General features: G+C 37.0%; 1 protein-coding gene across 9 annotated transcripts in view; it reads left to right on the plus strand.

Moving 5' to 3' along the window:
* Positions 1 to 20,516, plus strand: part of SCUBE1 (signal peptide, CUB domain and EGF like domain containing 1) — a 251,963-nt gene that overhangs the window by 172,043 nt on the left and 59,404 nt on the right. For all 9 annotated transcript variants that reach the window (XM_021278740.4, XM_072041711.1, XM_038173489.2 and 6 more), the window contains one exon: positions 1,736 to 1,852. In XM_021278740.4, the coding sequence (XP_021134415.1) occupies positions 1,736 to 1,852 (117 nt within the window). The remainder of the gene's footprint in view (positions 1 to 1,735; positions 1,853 to 20,516) is intronic.

A 20,516-nucleotide genomic window follows, 5' to 3' on the forward strand; every position in this document is an offset into this window, starting at 1 on the left:
TTAATGCAAATTCGTTCGTATACTTATTGCTTTTTCTATATGATGTTATTATGTAGCACACATGATATATCTAGTACAGCATAGGTAAATGTATATGGACAGCAAAGCTTTGTCCCATGCTGTTAATGCATGTGTGCCCGTACCACTTGCTTTCAGTTTGTTCATAGGTGCCAGCAACTTATTCCAAAACTGATGTAGAGGTCTGTATCAGTTCAAAACAATAAATAAACAGATGTATTTTTTTCTTACTTTGAAGCAGTGAAGTCCTTCCAAAGGACCAGCCTAAGTTCACACTGAAGGCATTAGCAGAAGCTACTTTGAAATAAAAATCCTGTAGTACCAGTTGGTTTAAAAGTAAAGCATTTTCTGTTCTGTGTAAATAATTTTTGATCAACATACTGTTCTAAGGCAATTCTCCATTAGCATATCCTATAGCATATTTTCAGATTCTGTCTACAGAAAACAGTTGTGACACAGACTGTGAATATTCAGCAATAAGAGTCTGTAAATCTGAGTAAATAATGACAAAGCCTCTTCAGGGAAAGCCAAAATGAGGTGAGCTGAGTAGAATAATGGCAATCTTGGGAGGAGCAGGGAGGATATTTTAATTTAATCAAAGCCAGAGCAGCTGAAAAAGATACTATTAAAAGGACTTGGTCTCTGAAGCAGATACTTTTCAGATAAATGCACAGTTCAAACTGACATGCTAAATTGGCATCCTAGCATCCACTCTATTCTCTAGATCAAAGCAAAGTTAATCATTTCACTTGCCTTTTATCTGTTTTATGGATGTGTGTGTATGCATGTGTATGTATGTGTAAGGTGGGTGCATGTGCACACACAAGTAACAGAAAATAACAGCATTAAGAAAGGGGTTTTTGCTTTTTTTGTAATGAAGTTGAAGATTATTTTTTTTATGTAGTGGTACTTAATAGTTGTTGCCCGCTGTTGTAAAAGCTAAGAAGCACTGCAACTTTCTTTCGCCTGTGTTTGCCCAGCCACCCTTCTACATACTACAAGCACTGGGAAATTTCAATGACACAGCTTGGAATGGGTTCAGTGACCTCAATTATGCCCTCCCACCCACTCCAAACTCCTTTCAAATTGCAAAAAGCTTTAAGTGGACAAAACCCAGATGCCTTTTGCTTGTAGTTCAGTAAGAACAGATTGGGCATGTAGATTCTTGTCAAAGTGATATATGTAGTTCATTTTCCATTAACTCTTTCTTAACTAAGGATTTTATATTCTCGGTTCCAAGTCTAGCACTCTGCTTTGCTTTCTACTGCTTTTTAAAGTTCATTATGCCTGCAACATAGTTTTAAAATAATGAACCTTAAAAAGCCTTGGCTAGACATTGACTGATATGAAACAGACTGACTGTTTGGTTCTGCTTTTAAAGGCAATCGCTTTTTTTCTTTTTAAACTTGTTTCATATGTAATAACCCATCCTATTGTCTAAGACAGTTCAAAAGCACTAACTAAATATAATAAATAAAAACACTAGTTTTGTGGGAGAAAGAAATCATGACTTGTGGAAATGATTTACCCGTCAAAACAAGTATGTGGACCCTGATGACCTTGAGAGCTTGATTGAATTGTCTTGCTTAAACTTAGATTGCTTTCATAATGTTATAAAATTGTCCCAAAGAGTTGGTGCCTGTCCCCCCCCCCAGAACATTTCATTACACTCCCTTTCTCCCCCCTCCTCTCTGTCTCTTTTTTTTTCATTCTGCAGAAACATGTGCTGTCAATAATGGAGGCTGTGATCGGACTTGCAAGGATACCGCGACGGGGGTACGATGCAGTTGCCCAGTTGGATTTACGCTGCAGCCTGATGGGAAAACGTGCAAAGGTCAGCTTCTGTTTGCTTTGCAATGCATCATTTGCCTTCAACAGTTCCAGTACAAGATGTAAATATTCGGATATTTAATCAATACTTTTAAGATAAGGCTATTACTCCCAAAGTGATTGCAATTGAGTTCATTAGCTTTCAGCATCTCTAATTTTGTTGTATTTACTTATTTCAGTCATTTTTTCTCTCTATTTATTAGAGGGTTTTATTACTGCAAAGAAATGAGATTGCACTGTTTTCAACTGACCAGAGATTTAGAGGAACAACTCTGGGCTGCAAAAACATACAGTTTCAAAGGATAGTCTGATACCCTTGTAAAAAATCAGTCATGTAATGCTGTCTGAATTTGTCTATTCAAAATTTAATTTAAAAACTCAGCCAATACTTTGTCACCTGCAGATAATTGTTTATCACCAAATGAGGCTGAGCAAAAGCTCCACAACACAACCAAATAATTGTCCATTTCTGCTCCTTCAAAACATTGAAAGGAGTTAGTTATAAAGGAAAGCCAAAGCAACATTTATTAGATCTAAACCTTGCAGCTAATGCTCAGCTTTTACTGTTTCAAAGACATCATAAGAACCTTGGCATTTTATCCTTCATGCTTGAGGATACAGGGAGGGAGAACAGCAAAGAGCATCTGATACCACTGTCAGCATCTGTTCTCAGTTAAGGAGACAGGGACAGTTCTCAAATACCCCTGCAGAATGACACTTGATGGTACTGTGCACGTAAGTAGTTTTGCATACATGCTTGCAGGACTGTAAGTAGTTTTGCATACATGCTTGCAGTTTTGCATACATGCTTGCAACATGCTTGTTGACTCCATCAACTATTTTCCCTTGTCCAGAAGGACATTGCATATATTGTCGTCATGGAGAATACTTTTTGTCACTCAGTGACTTAGCATAAACTGACCTAACTTGCTAAGAAACTACTGGGACTTTTTTTCTTCAAAGTAACCAGAAACGTCAGAATATCTCCAGTTCAGGCCTTGATGTTACTTAAAATAGTAAAACCCACAAAAAATAAACAGAAAATGTGTGGTTTTCTCTTGCTCCAGGCTGAAAACTCCCAGTGCTTGAGCATGATTCTATTAGTATTTATAGAAATAACAGTCCATTTGCTTGTTTATTTGAAAATAAAACATTTAAACTGCCATTGCACACAATTTTAATAGTTAAGAGTGAGCACACATTAAAACTCCGGTGTTTTAGTTCAAGCCACATAAAAATAAATCTTCATTTTTACAGGCAGACTAACTAAGCCATATCTGAGCAGTAGCCGCGATTCCACCGAGTGCCTAAAAAGGAAGCATTTTAATGCTGTAACATACACCTAGGATGATCATAATGTTTATTATTGAAACTACATCATGAAAAAAAAAAAAAAAAGAATTCTAAATTTAGAAGTCTGACCATAGAGCTAACACAAAACAATATTTATATAATAATCAAATCTATAATTAGTGCTACAGACAAAATGAAAAGTCCAACTGATCCTCAAACCAAATACCATAGCTTTAAGCTCTTTCACGTTTGTCTTCATTCTCCCTTTTTTATAAGAAAATAAGAGAAACAGAATCTGTATTTTTATGATTTTGCAGATACATTTTTACTTAAAATAAATAGCAAATTGAAATTCCCTCATATGGTTGAACAAACCAACCAGGTCATTTCTTTTTAACATTTATTGACATTTTGGGAAATGCTTGTCATCATAAAATAGTAAAATGTATGTTTTTCATTTAATTTAACTGAAATTAATAATATTTTTGTAATGTATTACACTGTGAGATTTCTGAGCTAGATTCTACTTCCCTGAAGCCCAAGTAACTTCCCATTTAAATCTGTGAAGAATCATGCTCTTAAAATGACCAATGAAGCTGCTTCTGTAGATTATGCAGACAACCATTAGTCAGGACTGCTCCACGAGATTTACATCTTCTGACTGCAATAGTGAGCATTCTGGCAGAGTAAAATTGACGCCTTCTCTGCTTCTCCGGCTTATAGGAAGAGCCCAGAAAAGGCTGGAGTGGGAAAGTTCAGTGTTCACACATTTTTTCCCATGAATTTCGTAGGAAACAAAAGAAAAGAGTGATCTTCTCAAGTTTTTGATTTTGTTTTTTTTTTTTTTTTCTTTTTGTTCTGCTTGATTTGACTGCACTACTCTTTCTTGTATATACAGTACATTGTTCCGTCTCTCTGTAACAATCATATCTGTGTGGTAAGAGTAATGGACTACCTATTGAGTGCCCATTGAAGCATCTTCAGGTATCATAGAGTTATCACATCCTGTCTTTCATGCACAGAGTTTCAAAGCCTATCAAATGTAGCAGCATCTCCAAGGGAGGTTTTACATAAAAGCATGATGTTAAGAAAGGTTATATTTTTAAATATGGGAGAAAGATTATCTATTAAAGGAAAACAAGAGAGGCAAGACATGTAAGAAAAGGTGAGAGAAATTGGAGGGATAATTAATGTATTCAGCAAAAAATGCAATTGGGGGTTGAGCAAAATGATTATCATGTTTAGGTTGAATTTAGCAAAATAATGTCTACCAAAAATAATGTTTTTATTGGGAAGTCTATGATTTTTTAGTCCATTTTGGCATTTCCCTTTCTATGGCATTTAACATAGTACAGCTACTATTTGAAATTATGTATTTGCTGAGATTGAAGAGGCTTAAATAAGACTCAGAGAAACATCTGAACTGTTGAGTACTCCAAGGGGGGCATTATGCAATTTACTAATCTGTAGTTTTAACTCACTAGTAGGTGATTGCCTCAATAGGCAATTGTGTTTTTACGATATTGGTATTTTATGGAAATCTGTTGCCTGTTTTCTTCCTTTTTTTTTTTTTTTAATCAGAGATTCAGATATATTAAAGAACATTTTTATTTTTACATTCATGAAATAAATATGCGTATTTTGAAAATAACAAAAATTCTTAGTTGACTCATGTAATGGAAAAAGAGTTTGCTGTTCAATATGTACACAGTTTTTGTTTGTTTCTTTGTTTCTGTTTAGTAGTTTGGAAGTTCATTAACAGTTTAGTGTAGAAAAAATACAAGTTTTCATGAAAAAAAAAAAAATCCCAGGAAAGAGTTTGTAATTCTTTAAACATAACTAATTGTTCCACACTTTCTTTGCTATACCATAATTCAAATTCTATAGTTTTTTCATAAAAGCTGGGATTCAAACCACAGAGTACAAAACTGAGTTGGGACTGAAGTGCTGGTATTTCTCCTGGCTCTTTCCCAATATAGCAGAGAATGGAGGCTGCGGGAAAGCAAGTTCCAAGTATTGCAAGGGACCTATCTTCAGTGGCTTTGTGCATCAACCTCTTTCACAGGCCCAGTGGGAAATGGGAGTTTATGGACCTCAAAGAATCAGGCTCCCTTAGTTAATGCAGAGTGCAGTCTGGTCTATATCAAATGTCAATAAAATAATGAAAAATCATTGTGAATAAAGTCTTACCATGGTGTATGTACAGGTAGCAGCATAGCCAATAGGAGTACTGCTGTAGAGGAAGATTATTTTGGTTTCTGGGAGCTGAAGAGGGGAGCTTGAAAAATCTTTTTTTATCTCTGATTCTTTCTCCCTTGCACATTGCTACTTATGTGATCTCGTGTTGAAATATGAGCAAAAGTGCTGTCTGTGATATAGGTAGAGGAACCTTCAGTTACATGAATGGTGACTGGGACACAGATTCATTAACATTTTACTGTTCTTTAATTAGTTTCAAATTTTCTCAGCTGGGTTGGTGCAGAATAGAAAATGATTCTTTTTTCCCTTCAGCTTTCTAATCAGGTGTTAGCCTTGTCTGTTAGTAAGCCAAACCATGCAGACCATTGTCAACTAACAAAAGAGGCATGTCCCAGACGGAAAGAATTCCATATCCACCTTCTTATTAATGTTATTTAATTTCTCCTGCCATCATAATTCGGTGATCCCAGCTTGATACTGAGTTGATTTTATGCCGTTGATTATTGTGCTATGCATGCCAAAACAGTGTGTAGTTCGTTTCCTTAGATGCCTACCAAGTCATGCCACAGAAGTCAGCTAACACAGACAGAAAGGGAGACACAAGATTAAAAGACGTAGTGGCCCAAGATGCTTATTGCTCATTGCTTCCTATCCATTTTTTAATTTTCCCTGTCTTGTGTGTATCGGAGTTCTCCAGTTTCTTGCTCCCTCGCTTGTTGGTACCTGTGCACCTTTCCTGCTGAGTACCCATTTCATGTATTCAGCCATAATTTGCTCTCAGTGAGAAGATTCATCACTTCAACATTTTAATTATATTAAATAGAATCTATGTAGCTGATAAAGTGGAAGATTCATTTGAGAAAAACCTGTGGGGTTCAAGAGGACTGAAGTCAGACTAGTTTATTTTCTGAACTGTTTAAATCCAGCTGCCAAACTGTATTGAACAACAACAACAAAAAAGGGGGGTCAGGGAGTTGTTTTGTGGGCTCTAAGAAGCAATTAGGGCAAGGGCTTCTGGCAAGGTGTAAAATGTAGAAGTGTGGCATCAGCCATCTCTGCCTCAGGGATATGACAAAGAAACTGTGCCCCCTGAGGCACTCCTGTGCCCCAGAGTAATGCAGCTTCTGAGCACTGTACACAAAGATACAGTCTGTGCAGGGTGCAGTACTCTCCAAATTCCTAGACTCAAATGGCAGAGTGAATATAATTCTAAAGCAGGAGAATAAAAGCATAACTGAATTTCTAGATGTCTGGAACAAAAGCCACATCTTAAATATGGCTTTTCTGTAAAGCATCTAACTTTGCAGTGGCCCATAGATTTTTTTGCAATTGTAGCAAGATGTGTATTATTTTGATTAGCTAACATGCTATTTTGCTTCACTTTCACAGTCAGGCTTGACAGTAGGGTTTTGGGGAGGTAGGTCCTCAGCTGGGCCAAAATGTGCTTGATTTTAGTAGCACTGTGATGTTACATCAATAACGTTGCTAAATACAACAGTATTAATTTCTGCACACAAACAGAACTTTGCCAAGCCTAGGTGATCTTACAGACGTGTATTTAGAAGACAGAAAGGTCCATGCACATCTACACCTAAGGATGGGACATTTTATTTACTGTTCTACACTAAGTAAGCCCTTCTTAGCCCTCTGGCGTATTTAACTAGAGCAGTGTTATGCTGGGGTTATGTGACTGGATGTTGTTTAGGCAAACATTTCTTCTTCCTGCTGTCTCATTGTCATGGTTACCCAGCAATGTGGTGTGCTCTCTACTTCTTTGAAACAGGCCCCCATCCTTTTGCAATCAGATGCAGCAGAGAAATGTGTCACTTACATGCTTAAATACTTGACTCTCCTGCAGTGGGAGCATCAGAAATGCCTTATCATTGACTGGTTTATCCACTAACTCAACTCTGTAACCTTCCTTATCATTAAGCAATCTATAAGTGAAAACCAGGAGCATAATGACTACTGAACTATTTCAGTCAAACGACCTAATCAAAGTTTACTGAAATAGAAGATAATTTTTATATTGGCTTTATTAGATTGACATAGCAATTTCACATTTTTATCATTCTTAATTGCAGCCTATTATGTCAGGAGAATGCATTTTAAATTATTTTTTGATTAAAAAAAAAAAAAAAAAAGAAAAAAAGAAGAAAACCCAGAAGTTGATTAAATTTTGAAAATGAAATTGTTTCTGTCAGGAAAGGTTTTATTATGGAATGAATTTCAATGAAGCAGACTACATTGTGTTTTGTTAAATATGAACTGAAAGGTTTCATTAAATTAAATGTGTAAAATTAATGCTTGGATCAGTTTGGTACAAGAATCTGACTCAAATGTTGAAGGCTTTCCCCTCTTTTCACTCAGAACACACTAACACAAAGTGAAAAGCTCACAATGAACAGTTTAGCTGGCTAATTTGGCTTCATTTCCTGGCTATAAAATATCTGTGAACAGTTATGATTTCCTCCATCATTCCATTAGTCAAAATTACTTAAAATTTGTGTTTTGTTTTGTTTTGTTGTGTTTTGTTTTCTCTAAATTGGATTAAATTGACAAAATTGCATCTTGTCAATCCCAATCAATTTATATGAAACTCGAAATTGTTTCCTCATTTTTTTAAAAGGAACACCAGAAGGAGTTGTAAGTTACTTGTATTGTTTACCATTAGTAAGATGCAGTTGTTAGTTGGTTACGTCAACTATTGGCTCACTTGAGTTACGATTCTATTTTATTTGACTGTGATTGATTTGATAATCAGAGTAGTATATTTTTTCACAGATTGCTTAAATGGGGAACTTCCTGCAGTAGGAGTAATTATCTATGATGAACTAACATTTTGTTTTGTATATATGCCTGACTCAGCATTCTTTTTGCATGCCAGTAAAAGTTACAGAATTTACAGAAAAGTTATTACATGACAGTAAAATATATCTCTGTGCAAGATAACCCATGTGAAATACATGCATCAATCAAATTTACAGCAAGCAAGATGTAACTAAAGTGGCACGTACAACCATACTTTTCACATCATGTAGGTGACTCAGTGCCCTTAGAATCAAGTCCATAGGTTTGGAGCAGGTCTTCTGAACTAAAATTTGTCTCACCTAAGAGACGTATGCAAGACAGGCACAAATAAATACATATGATTTTTTTTTTCTTTGGGCATTGTTCTAGTGTTCTTTCTTAATACAAAAAATACAAAAAGCTTTCCTTGGGTTTGATTCCCACAGAAAATTCATAGACTTCTGTTTAAATGAGACCATCCTTTTAATAAAGTTATACATAACTTTTTCATAAATGCATAAGCAGCATTAGAGAAGACATCACTAAAACAGCATGCTGAAAACTACCCCTGAGTTTTCTGCTGGGGTGCATAACTTCAATTTGAAGGTGCACAGCCACGTAATTTAGTTACTTACCTTCTGAATAGCTTCAAGCAATGTAAATTCACAAAGGACCTAAACTTTCACCTGCAAAATTCTATAGTGCCTGAATTTCTGCCAGTGTCTGAGGTGCATACTAAGTCAAATTCCAGTTACCCTAAGCTCAAATCTGAATTACAATGGAAAATTGATCTTCCTTTCTTGGTTTACTTGCTCTGGCAGGCATTCCTATGCTTAGTAAGTCAGAAAGGTTGTGAAAGGTTGTTTTCTGCTCATCTATGACTGGAACAGTTACTTGGAGGGAGATAGCATGGCAATCTGCCTTTCACTGCAGGAAATGTTGGATTTGAACAACAGTCTCATATGCATTTGCAAGCACACTAGCTGCAGGTCTGATAAGTATGAAGGAACTTCCTCTTCAGAGGGAAGAAGGGAAAAAAAAATATATATATATATTGATAATAGTAAACCAAGAAGATGACTCATACCCATTAATGTCTAGAAGGAACCATTGTCACTTCAATTCAGCATGAAGTGGGTAGGAATCTGTGCGTAACCTTTCTCTCTGCTGTCTCTGCAATATTTCCTACTGATTTTGCCTTTAGTAGTCACGTTATAGCTACATGAACATAGTGAGCCAAGGTGGTTAAACACCTAATCTCAGATTAAGAATTACATTGGATTCACTAAAATACCATGCTGCATAGCTGTTCTTGTCCTCCCTGTTACATACATTCAAGTATGTTAGCATTTTAAATTAAAATGATTTTGAATGGTCTCCCGAAGAGTTGAAACTTCTAGAGGTTACCTATAGAAGCAAAACTGTTCATAGCTGCCTGGACTGCTACTACTTGAGATTGGCATATATACTTTCTCTGCGTCCCCCATTAGCACTGTTCTTTAGTGTGATACCGGTCCGCAGATAGTCCGCACAACGAAAAGACTACTGGTGTTAGTGTCAATAGATGGATTAGCACCCAGAGCAGGTCCTGAGACATAAAAAAACAGCTTTTTTCCAGCTCACCTTTCTCTAGCAGCATGATGGTGAATCACGTTTTTTCACACATCTGTTTAGCTTCTTCCCCATTGGACACATACTGCTTTTGCAAAACATAAGTATTTGAGCCATTAGCCATGATGGGCTATTAGCATTTTCCAGTGATCCTTCTTGAAAAAAGGAAAAAGCATATATACAAATGGCATGAAAGAATAAACTGAAATGAAGTAAGCTGCTGTCAGTCATCATCTCCATTGCAGTCAGAGTGGTGTGGCACCAGCAAATATCTGCATAAATGTCAACCACAAGGTTACAGCACCAGTGAGTTTTTTAAACAGGATCTCTGGCAAAGCCAGAAAGGGCAGAGACCTTTGTTTTATTACCTTTTCTTCTGATTCATTTCCCTTGATAATAGCAGAACCTGAAATGGCCTATACTTCGGCGATGCTTCTTTAAGATAACTTACATAGTTAATAAGGCAGTTGTACTCATGATTTTAGTATTAGTTTATACCATTGCTACTTGATGCCAGCCTAATTTGGTGTATAGCACATTAAATTTTGCTAACGTTCTGCTGATATGTTGCCTTATGTTCATAGTTTGGTTTGGAAGTAGTATACAGAAAATGGTCCTTTTGCCTTACTCAGTCAAGGTACAGTGATGACTAGTGAGAGCAGGTTCTCATTTAAGCTAATAAATAGCTTTTCTTGCTGCACATACATAAAGCTATCTGGGTTGGATTGCTGTATTCCAGAGCAATCATATGCATGTTCCTCAAAGCCTGTGAATAGTTAACTAAGGGAAAGACAAAATTTTGCAAATGGAAACAGATTGAGACACAGTGAGTGTTTGGACCCTCTGAAGAGGCTGACCTGAGCAAATGGAGCCATGGTTTCTTGGAGTGGCTAGTGAAAAAAAAAGGTTTTTAGGTGATCAGCTAGATAAAATTCAGTTGTATTAGGGAAAGATTCTCAGACATTTCAGCAAGCTGGATCTTTGTGGGATTTCAAGTTGAGAACCTCAAAAAAAAAAAAAAAAAAAAAAGTAATTAAAAATTACTAGTTCACTTTTAAAACAGAGGTTGTTATTCTCAGGCCTTTGTATAGATTACACCTTCTGCCATTCTTCCTTTGATCCCCAAGGCCCATTTTGTTCCTGACATGGATACCAAGCTAGAACCTCTGTCCTTTCTTCTGTGCATCAGCTCTCAGTGAGCACTGACTTCGATTTTACACCTCATGCCTTTTACTTCTCTCAGGAATCACGCAATTTCCCATTTTTTTAGAATATGGTCAGAATTTGTGACCCTGAGGTAAAAGAAGTGTATCAGCTTTGGTCATTCCTAATGGGATGAGAAGTCTTTCATTATATAGCTAAGGTACCTCCTTAAAAATCTGTGCACTGGGAGATAACATGGAACAGCTGGCATGCTCTGAACTCTGATCCTATTGCAATAACATGCTCATAAGTGCATGCAAATAGCCTAATCCCAGCCTATAGGATATCTACCTTACTTGCCTTGAAAGTCCATCTGAATTGGGTTAGCTGTTCCACTTCCCTTCAGTGTCTGACCAGTGAGTCTTGAGAAAGAGACTGTTCTTAATCTCAACAATAGAAACAAAATACAAGGAAAGAGTAGATGTTATTACAGTGGTGCAAACAGGCCCATGTTCTCCCTTCATACGTGGTAGTTGATGCAGCATAAAATTCTAGTCCCTCTTTGGTTTCCTTCTACCTGCTGTGTCACTCTCTAAGAACTTCCTACTCCACAGAAATCAAACATCCTGGATTTTTATCAACACCAGGCCCTATCCTGTTTCTCAAAGCCCGTCTGCAAGCTGAGTATGTGTTGTCTGTTAACAGCCCTTAAGTGTTTACTTCAGTAACTTCAGTTTACTTCAGTGGTTTATTCTGAGTCCTTCTTTCTCCGTGATAGCTTTCTCCCTGCTTCTCAACAACTTAAACCTAGAGTAAACTTCTGAATAGTCAAATCATGATCTAGTTTTCATAATTCATTATATAGCAACTCTACTTCCATCAGAGCCCTTACATGATTCTGCTTTCAAGCTATAGCAACTTACCCTCCCAGTGTTTGTAAGGAGAAATAAGTTCATGTTCAAATATAAATGCCATTTAAGTTTGCTTCTCCATACATGTAAGTAAAAAGCTATCAGAAAACAGAAGAGGTCAGATATGATTACACTCCACTACAACCATGAATCAAAACCAAAAAAATAACTTTGGCCTCTCCATGCTGAACACAATGGAATGAGAAAGAGCTGAAGTTGAATTTATAACAATGAATTTATTTACTGTTGAAGCAAACCCAAGGTCTCACCAACTTTGTAGTTTGCAGGAGTTGAAAGGGTTTGAATCAAATACAAATCTTGTGGTTAAGGCCCATCTTTTATTCTAAAAACAAGAAAAAAAAATCAAATGCAAAAACCTCTTATGTATTTGCATACATAAACTGTATGATGCAGAGGGGTGAATGGTCAGAGGAACATACTTGCCTTGTGTGAGAAGTCAGCACCTAAATAAATTCATGAACATGACAATGACGTGAAGAAAGATGGTAATGGAAATGAAGGTTTTCCAGTAACTAGACTTGTGCTTTTAGGAGGAACAAAAATAGTCACCTTCTGTATAGCTCTATGTTGCACAAATTAAATGTGCAATTAAACGTACAATTAAAACTGGCTGAATTTCCTATAGAATGTCTTCTGGCAAACAAGTTCTGACAATTTTACAGTGCTTCTGCATAGTTAAAGGACAAGGTCACGTGTCATTTTCAGGAAGCAAGCAGATAGCTTCTTGGTAAAGGCAGCATGGACTGTGTGAATCTCAAACTGTTTTTTTGATATATAGAAATGGACAGATTTTCTGGATAGATGTTGCAGCAACAGCAAAGGATCTACCTGCCTTTCCCCTTTCCTAATCCACTGCTTCTGACAAAACCCTTATTAAGAAAATAGAGCTGTTTGTGCCAAAGAGGCAACCAAAGGCAGCTAATTGGTGATTTAGGAGTGTGAAAAAATGGATGCAGCTACTTAACTGAAGAAAAGAGTAAAGAAAAAGCAACATTAAACCAGAGGAAAATTAAGATTTTTGTCATGAAAACAGCAGTCGTGTTGTGTTTGAGTACTGGTGAGAATTTCTGAGAATGCATGCTTTGTGACATCTTTGGGAAAGGAGAGAAGACCATGTCAGAGTGCAATCCAGTAAATGTTTCTACACAGGATTCCTTGACATATAAACAAACTGTATACATGGGCTATACTGCAGAGATAATGGGTGGACTTGTAGTTGATGAAGGAAGAAGAAGCAAAGGAAATTTTCAATATTTGTTACATAGAGGAGACAAAAGGAAGATTAAAGACAAAATGGAATACTAAACAAGAGAGGCAGTTTTGAAATTATTTTTGTTGTTTTGGTAGGACTTGAACAAGCTGCAAGATAATCTGTATCTGAGAAAACTCATAAAGCTCAGAATTCAGAGAGGGAAAACTGGTGGAAGAACAGTGGTCAAGTTCAGTTTATCAGAGAAGCTGCTTGTTTTAGAAAAGATAGCGATGACAAGAAAATCAGACTAGAGCACAATCTCACAAGGTAGCTACAAAAACATTTTCAAGATATCTACCGAAATGTGGATTAAAGAAGCAAACATGAAAGCCTGACTGCAATAGCCTTATTGCTGAGGCCACACTCATTTTATGTGATTATACCTATGTTAACCAGTCTCAAGACAAAGAACAAATAGGATCAACCTAATGTGAGGAAAATGGTAACAACATCTGGCAGGCAGCTGCAGCTTCTCAGTGAAGAGCTCTATGTCATGCCCAAAGAAGGGGCTGTAGTCATCTGGCCCAGCACTGCTGCTGTGGAAACAACTGTTTCAAGACTGAAAAGACTGAGAGGTGACTGGATTCTGCTTTTTTCCCCACTTTTTTGAAGAAAACAGAGATTTGACTGTTGTCATTGCAAAGGCTAATCTGGCATGTGATTGGATGATAGACCATCTGACCAAGAGACAGAGGGAGGCACAGAGAAAGGAGAAAGGTGGGCAAAGGTGGTGGTGAGACCATAATGTGGTAGAGAAGAAGACGTTGGAGAGAGAAAGAGATGCTTGTCACCAAGAGGAAATATGCAGCATTTTGCAGGGAGAAAGCATAGAAAATATTTGGTGATAGGTGGCTGCAAGTGATAAGAAGCCTAGAGAAGGAAGGAATCAGAAAAGTGAGGACTGGACATTGACTGATGGGTATATATTTTGAGAGAGCAGCAGAACAATTAATTTTAGATTAATTTTAGACATAATCTGACCCAGATTTTCTAAGAGAGAAGTGACATTCCAGGTCACAGTGAGGAAAAATGAAGTGATAAACCCATGGGATTTAAAAAATTAGGGGAAATTAAAATTTTAAATACCAACACAGGTAAAAGAAGAAAACAGGATGGCAGGCAATTAAAAAAAAATAGAAGAAAGAAAGAAAGAAAAAAAAAGAATTGGTGGAGAACAGAATCTAAGAAATAGAACCGTGAGTAACGTCTGCCTTCTAACTGTTGCTGTAACTTTATCTAATTCAGACTTTGTGAAACTTCCACTGCTCCTTCCCTTTCTGGGGGATTGCCTTTTTTTAGGTTTAAGACATTCAATTCATTTGTCTGGTGTACACTCTTTCATGACAGACAAATTTAATATAACAGATTATCTTCCATTAAAAAATTGCAGACTTGGGTCAGCTGCCATGTAACTCATTCAGTTTCATTCCTTCACAAGGTTTCCATCTATCCTCACAAAATAAATTCATGTGTACTAACTTAGGGTTTTTTCATGAGTAGGCAATATCCCTGCTCCCTGGAAACTTGCAGTTGTTATTTGTCTTTGTGAACCTCCCCTTTGAAAATGCCAAATCATTCAAATTAATGCTTGGGAGGGTCATATTTTGCATTTCAGTTGTTGAAAACACCTTAAATTTATTCAGTAATATAAAGGTCCCTGAGGAAGAGCAACCACAGTTTATTATGTAAAAATGTACGGTGCTTTCTGTAATTTGGGAGTTGACTGCTCACATAATCATAGCTACCAACATTCAAAACTTACAGTACTTTTTTTCTTTTTTTTTTTTTTCATCATAAATTACAGCTTGTTTTTTATATGGCCAGATCCTGCTCTCAGTAAAGTATTTGTCTTCCATGGTACAGAACTGATCCTTGGTTGGGTGAAGAAATGTCTTCCAAAAGTTTTGGAGGGTTAATGTTTGGTCACCAGCCAATTTTCTTTGATTCATTATCAGCAATAAGGGATTTGAGTTATCATGGGTTAATAGTATTCAGCTGTCTTTTTCAGCAACAGTACCTTTATCATAGTAAAGCCAACACAATTTCAATGGGATTTTAGGGAGAGCATCAGTATCTTCAACTTTCCTTATCCAATACCAATTTCATTTTTTAATTGTATTTAATTAAATCAAACATAAGTACAGCAATTTTTAGGTGCCAGTTGAGATTCTTGAAAATAAACATGCATCTTCCTGAGCAAGCAACAATTCCAAGGAGAAAAATGAAAATAACTAACAGTTAAGGTAAATTAAGTTAATATGCTAAGTCTGGAGATTCTTTTCTCTTTGTCCAGTAGTGCCCAGCTTTCTCACCAGCCCCATGCTCTTCATTGAGATTGCATGGAGAAATTAAATACTGTTAGAGCAAGGCACTGTTTTTTAGTGAGACAGAGTACAGAGAAGTTGCCCAAGTGTGTTAGCTCAGACAGTTTTGTATTTTCTACTTCTTTTTTTTTTTTTTTTAATATTTTTAGGAGACACTGAATTAATTCCTTTACTGTAGTCATTGATTGTAACCTTCAGCAACTTGTATAGTTCTTTTCTGTCTCAGCTCTTCCTGCATATAGAAGATAAGAATTAAATATAGAATTATTATGGTATAGTGGCTATATGAATAATTAAAGTAGAGAAGTAGTCAGCCCTATATATTTGCACAATTCTGTACCACCGTTTTAAACGCAGCCTCCAATTCTACATATAAACTGTCGTTATTGCCATCAGAGTCTAATGTACTTAACTTTCCAGATGCTTTGTACCAGAGAGACATTATTTGTTGTCCCCAGGTACAGTCAGGAATCCTAATTGTATACGTATCCCTCTCCAGTGTATTATAGAAAACACTTTGATTAATAAAATCTTACAGAAGGAGGAAAGCTAACTATATTTTCTGTGATCTCTATTGCTTTTGTGTTTTTTTTTTTATTTTTTTTTCTTTTTTTGGTAGTTTTTGCATTTACCTCCACCTAGACTATATTAACTGGAGTACCCTTATCTCTTGATTTCTCCAGTCCCTTTCACATTCTAGCATCACAGTCTTAAGACAGCTTGCACTATTTGGGTTGGTAGCATTGCACTAACATGTTTTTAAGTTTAAAAAAGAATTCAGTGTTCAGCAAAATTTTAGATGGAAATCCTTTCTTTTAATATTAGATTTAGTAAATCCCTTCCCTTTCACAAATGAAAAATCAGGGTCTAAACTGTTCTGACAGCATTTCTAAGTTTTTTGCTTTCAAGGCTTTTTGTATTTTATAAATCTAATTAACTGTAATAAGAAAATAATAGGACATAATGTTTGTTTTACAAGGTGATTGATCTCTTGGCAGCCTAGCAGACTCTTTTATTGACTGGTTGGTGGATAATGCCAGAGTGGATATGTCCTGGAGGAGAATAGCTGACACCTAAATCCATATGTGACAGATTACCATCTGTGTTGGAAGACAAGTTTCTTCATGAAATCGCAAAGATAGCAGGTGAAAATAGAAAAAGTGACATGAGAGAAATGTGTTGAAACCTGCCCCAACCCTTCCATGCTCTATAAGCATTTACACAAAGTTCTCTATTTTGTGGGCAGTCTGTTTTCAGGATGAGGGAGATCAAATTTTAATTACACTCATTCCTGTTTGCCCGGTCTAGTTTTAGTTCTGTTAATTAGGAAAATTCCTTGCCTCACAACTTAGCCATAATGCTAATTATACAGATAACCTTCATTTGCTGCCTAGTGGAACTTCAGTTCAGTAATGATTATCATACATTACAGTTAATTAGCACTGCGGTAGGGAAAATGAGGATGTCACTGAAGTGCAGAACTCAAATTAGAAGTGCTGTAATATATGCTTTATTTCATTTTATAGCTAAATGATGCAGGAAAGTCACACACTACCCTACCTGCCTCAGTTTCACATATGTTAAGGGAGAAATAATTAAATTTATCTCTGCTGCAGAAGTGTTATGTAGCTTTAATGTAATAAAACTGTTAAGATTCTGTGCTTTGAAAGCCTCAAATAGAAAATACTGCATAAATAGAATTATTCCTCCCTGAAACATGCAAAGCATGTTAGAGGCAATGAGCTATGTTTGGAGAGCACAGTCACAGGTAGAGTGGTGGAGCAGCACATGTACTTCTTAAAGTGGAGTACACCTGTACAGTTCTGCACATATTCACAAAATCTTCCAGAACAAATCACTCAAAAGCCTAGCCCACAAAGGAAAAACAACTGTAATTTAACGACTCTTTTTTTTTTTTTTTTTTTTTTTTTTTTACTGTAAACTACTTTGATTCAAAATGCTTTCTTCAGTTAAATTAATCCGTTTTAAAGCATTGGTCCTGAAAATATTAAGTGATAATTACCAATACCCTGTTACACAAATGGAGTAAAGTAGTTACAACTACTGGAGTAAAGTGTTACAACTTACCAAAACTGCTAGATAAACCCATTGTAAAACTAGAACTAGGACTTCTAACTCTCTGCAATCTACCAGACAGCATTTAGATTTAGGCTTTCTTACAGTAGCACTGAATCCAGTATGTCTGAGGATATGGAATATCCTTAATAAAATATCCCTGGCATACATACAATAGGAAATGTTACTTAGTACGTTGCAAGTGTAGCTTAATAGATTATATTTATGTTAATTCCAAATTCCTTAATATATTTCATGTTACATTGAGAGGGGAAAAAAAAGAGAGGAAAATATTTAAATAATTGCAATCTGAGCATTGGTGGTAATGTAGAGCAGCATGTGCTTTGTGCAAGCTTATACTGTTTGACACACTGTCTAAACAAGACCACAGAATCACAGAACTGTCTAGGTTGGAAGAGACCTCAAGATCATCGAGTCCAACCTCTGACCTAACACTAACAGTCCCCACTAAACCATATCCCTAAGCTCTACATCTAAATGTCTTTTAAAGACCTTCAGGGATAGTGACTCTACCACTTCCCTGGGCAGCCCATTCCAATGCCTAACAACCCTCTCAGTAAAGCAGTTCTTCCTAATATCCAACCTAAAACACCCCTGGTGCAACTTTAGCCCATTCCTCCTTGTTCTGTCACCAGGCACATGGGAGAATAGACCAACTCCCACCTCACTACAGCCTCCTTTAACATACTTATAAAGAGTGATAAGGTAGCCCCTGAGCCTCCTTTTCTCCAGGCAGAACAACCCCAGCTCCCTCAGCCACTCCTCATAAGACTTGTTCTCCAGACCCCTCACCAGCTTCATCACCCTTCTCTGGACTTGCTCAAGCACCTCGATGTCCTTCTTGTAGCGAGGGGCCCAAAACTGAACACAGTACTCGAGGTGCGGCCTCACCAGAGCTGAGTACAGGGGTACGATCACTTCCCTAGCCCTGCTGGCCACATTGCTTCTTATGCAAGCCAGGATGCTGTTGGCCTTCTTGGCCACCTGAGCACACTGCTGGCTCATATTCAAGTGACTATCCACCATTACTCCCAGGTCCTTCTCCACCTGGCAGCTTTCCAACCACTCATCTCCCAGCCTGTAGCTCTGCTTGGGGTTGTTGTGCCCCAGGTGCAAGACCTGGCACTTGGCCTTGTTGAACCTCATACAGTTGACCTCAGCCCATCGGTCCAGCCTATCCAGATCCTCCTGCAGAGATAGCCTGTTGGGTTGTGCGTGGGGATAGGATTCAAGTGTGGGAGAGTAAATTTGTTTTTCTGTGCCTCTATTTCCCCATCTCTGACAAGGTTAAAGAGTTTTGTGGCCTGTTTTATAAAGTACTCTGTGGTCTGCATGCATCACAAAACTAATACCTGTGTCAATAAGACAACAATAGTTATAATGGTTAGGGAATACTAGTGATTTTTAGAAGCATGAGAAAAAGAAAGAAAGAAAAGCAAAGGAAAATATGTGTAAGAATAAGAAGCTAAGAAGAGTTGTCAGACTTCCCACTTCGCAGAAAACCTGTCTATTGATGTCCACTGTATGTTGATAATAGTATTGTTAATCTTAACATGCTGTCATTAGTAAAAACTAGAAGGGTATGAAGCTTCTGTAATTATTTTAGGTTGATCTTGGAGTATATTATTTTCCTGAAGCTAGGTAGCATTTTTATACTGCAAAGGATTAGGCTGACACAATCAGTTCAAATATTTATCCAGCCATTGAAAGGAGAAGTCTAACTTCTGCCTGTGATGAGGCTTTGGAAACCTCCATATCCATCATTGTTCAAGAGCTAAGGGAAGATTACATATTGATTACCCTTTTCGTTGCATTTAAGCAGCTTATGTGGAAAGCTAAATTCTAAGCTGCTTAAAATCCCTACTTTTTAATTTGTTCTCTGTCTTGTGTGCAGCAAGGCAAACCTTTGCAAGTTTATATGCATATACACACATACATGCACACATACCCTGATCAAAACTAGCTCCTTCTAAACAAGAATCACAATGAGCAGAGCTTAAAAAGGTACAAGTAGAACAGGAACTATCTTTCCCATTATTCTTCACAATGACGTGAAAACAAAAATAACAGAATGTCAGTTACCTCTAATCAAATTGTGGCTATGCGAGTAAATTCTGTGTTTTTTCATTGGTCTCTTGTTTTCTGTTTCTGCACGTGTCCCATCTGTGCAGGGAACATCAGTTGGTGTTTGTACATCAGTAGCTTGTATGAGCAAGGTATCATTTAACAGCATAGACTTACTGCATTAAGAGAAATTGTTTTGGATTTCATTGATAATGCACTGAAAGTCCATCAGGCCTCCTAGTCTGAAATGACCAGCACATTGTCTGAGCACTGATTGTCAGGGCATTTTGCCTGCAGAGAAACATCCTCTACAGAGAAATACAGCTCTGTAAATACTTTTGAATTCCTAGGGAAACTATGCACTGTGGAAAGCTTGAGGCACTTTTATGCAACCTGTATCATCGATTGAAAAGGAGCCACTTCAGAGCTATATTTGAAAACACGAGCTTTATGACTCTTCTACAGACAGTCCCAATACTAGTATGAGGAGATTTGACTAAGTAATTTCAAAGCTGGTAGATACTATGGTGGGTTTCCACTGTGTTTTCTTTCCCTGTGTGGTAAGCAGACATGACATGGAAGCAGACATGTCTGTGAAGTTCACAAAAGGCACTTGACAAAGTTGGGTACCAGTCAGTTTAAAGATAAATGGAGCCTCACCTTGTCACACAGTGGAATCATTTATTTTCACATGGCTCATAACAAATTATTTATAGCTATGGAAAGAAAAATAATGGAGATATAGACTGTTGCAATTTCTATGAACCAGTTAGACACGACATGGTTGGATACTGCTCTCTTTCAAGTGAAATGCAGTAATGCACTGCTCTCCATAGACAGAAATAATTTTACATGCCTTATCATTCTTGCTATGGCCATGGAAAGAAATACAGTGAAAGCAGAGACACTGATGCTGTTTGTGTTATTTAGAATGTTTTTTGCAGCTAACAGTTTTGACCTCTA

Source organism: Anas platyrhynchos, chromosome 1 (genome assembly GCF_047663525.1).
Source record: "Anas platyrhynchos isolate ZD024472 breed Pekin duck chromosome 1, IASCAAS_PekinDuck_T2T, whole genome shotgun sequence".
Lineage (NCBI taxonomy): Eukaryota > Metazoa > Chordata > Aves > Anseriformes > Anatidae > Anas > Anas platyrhynchos.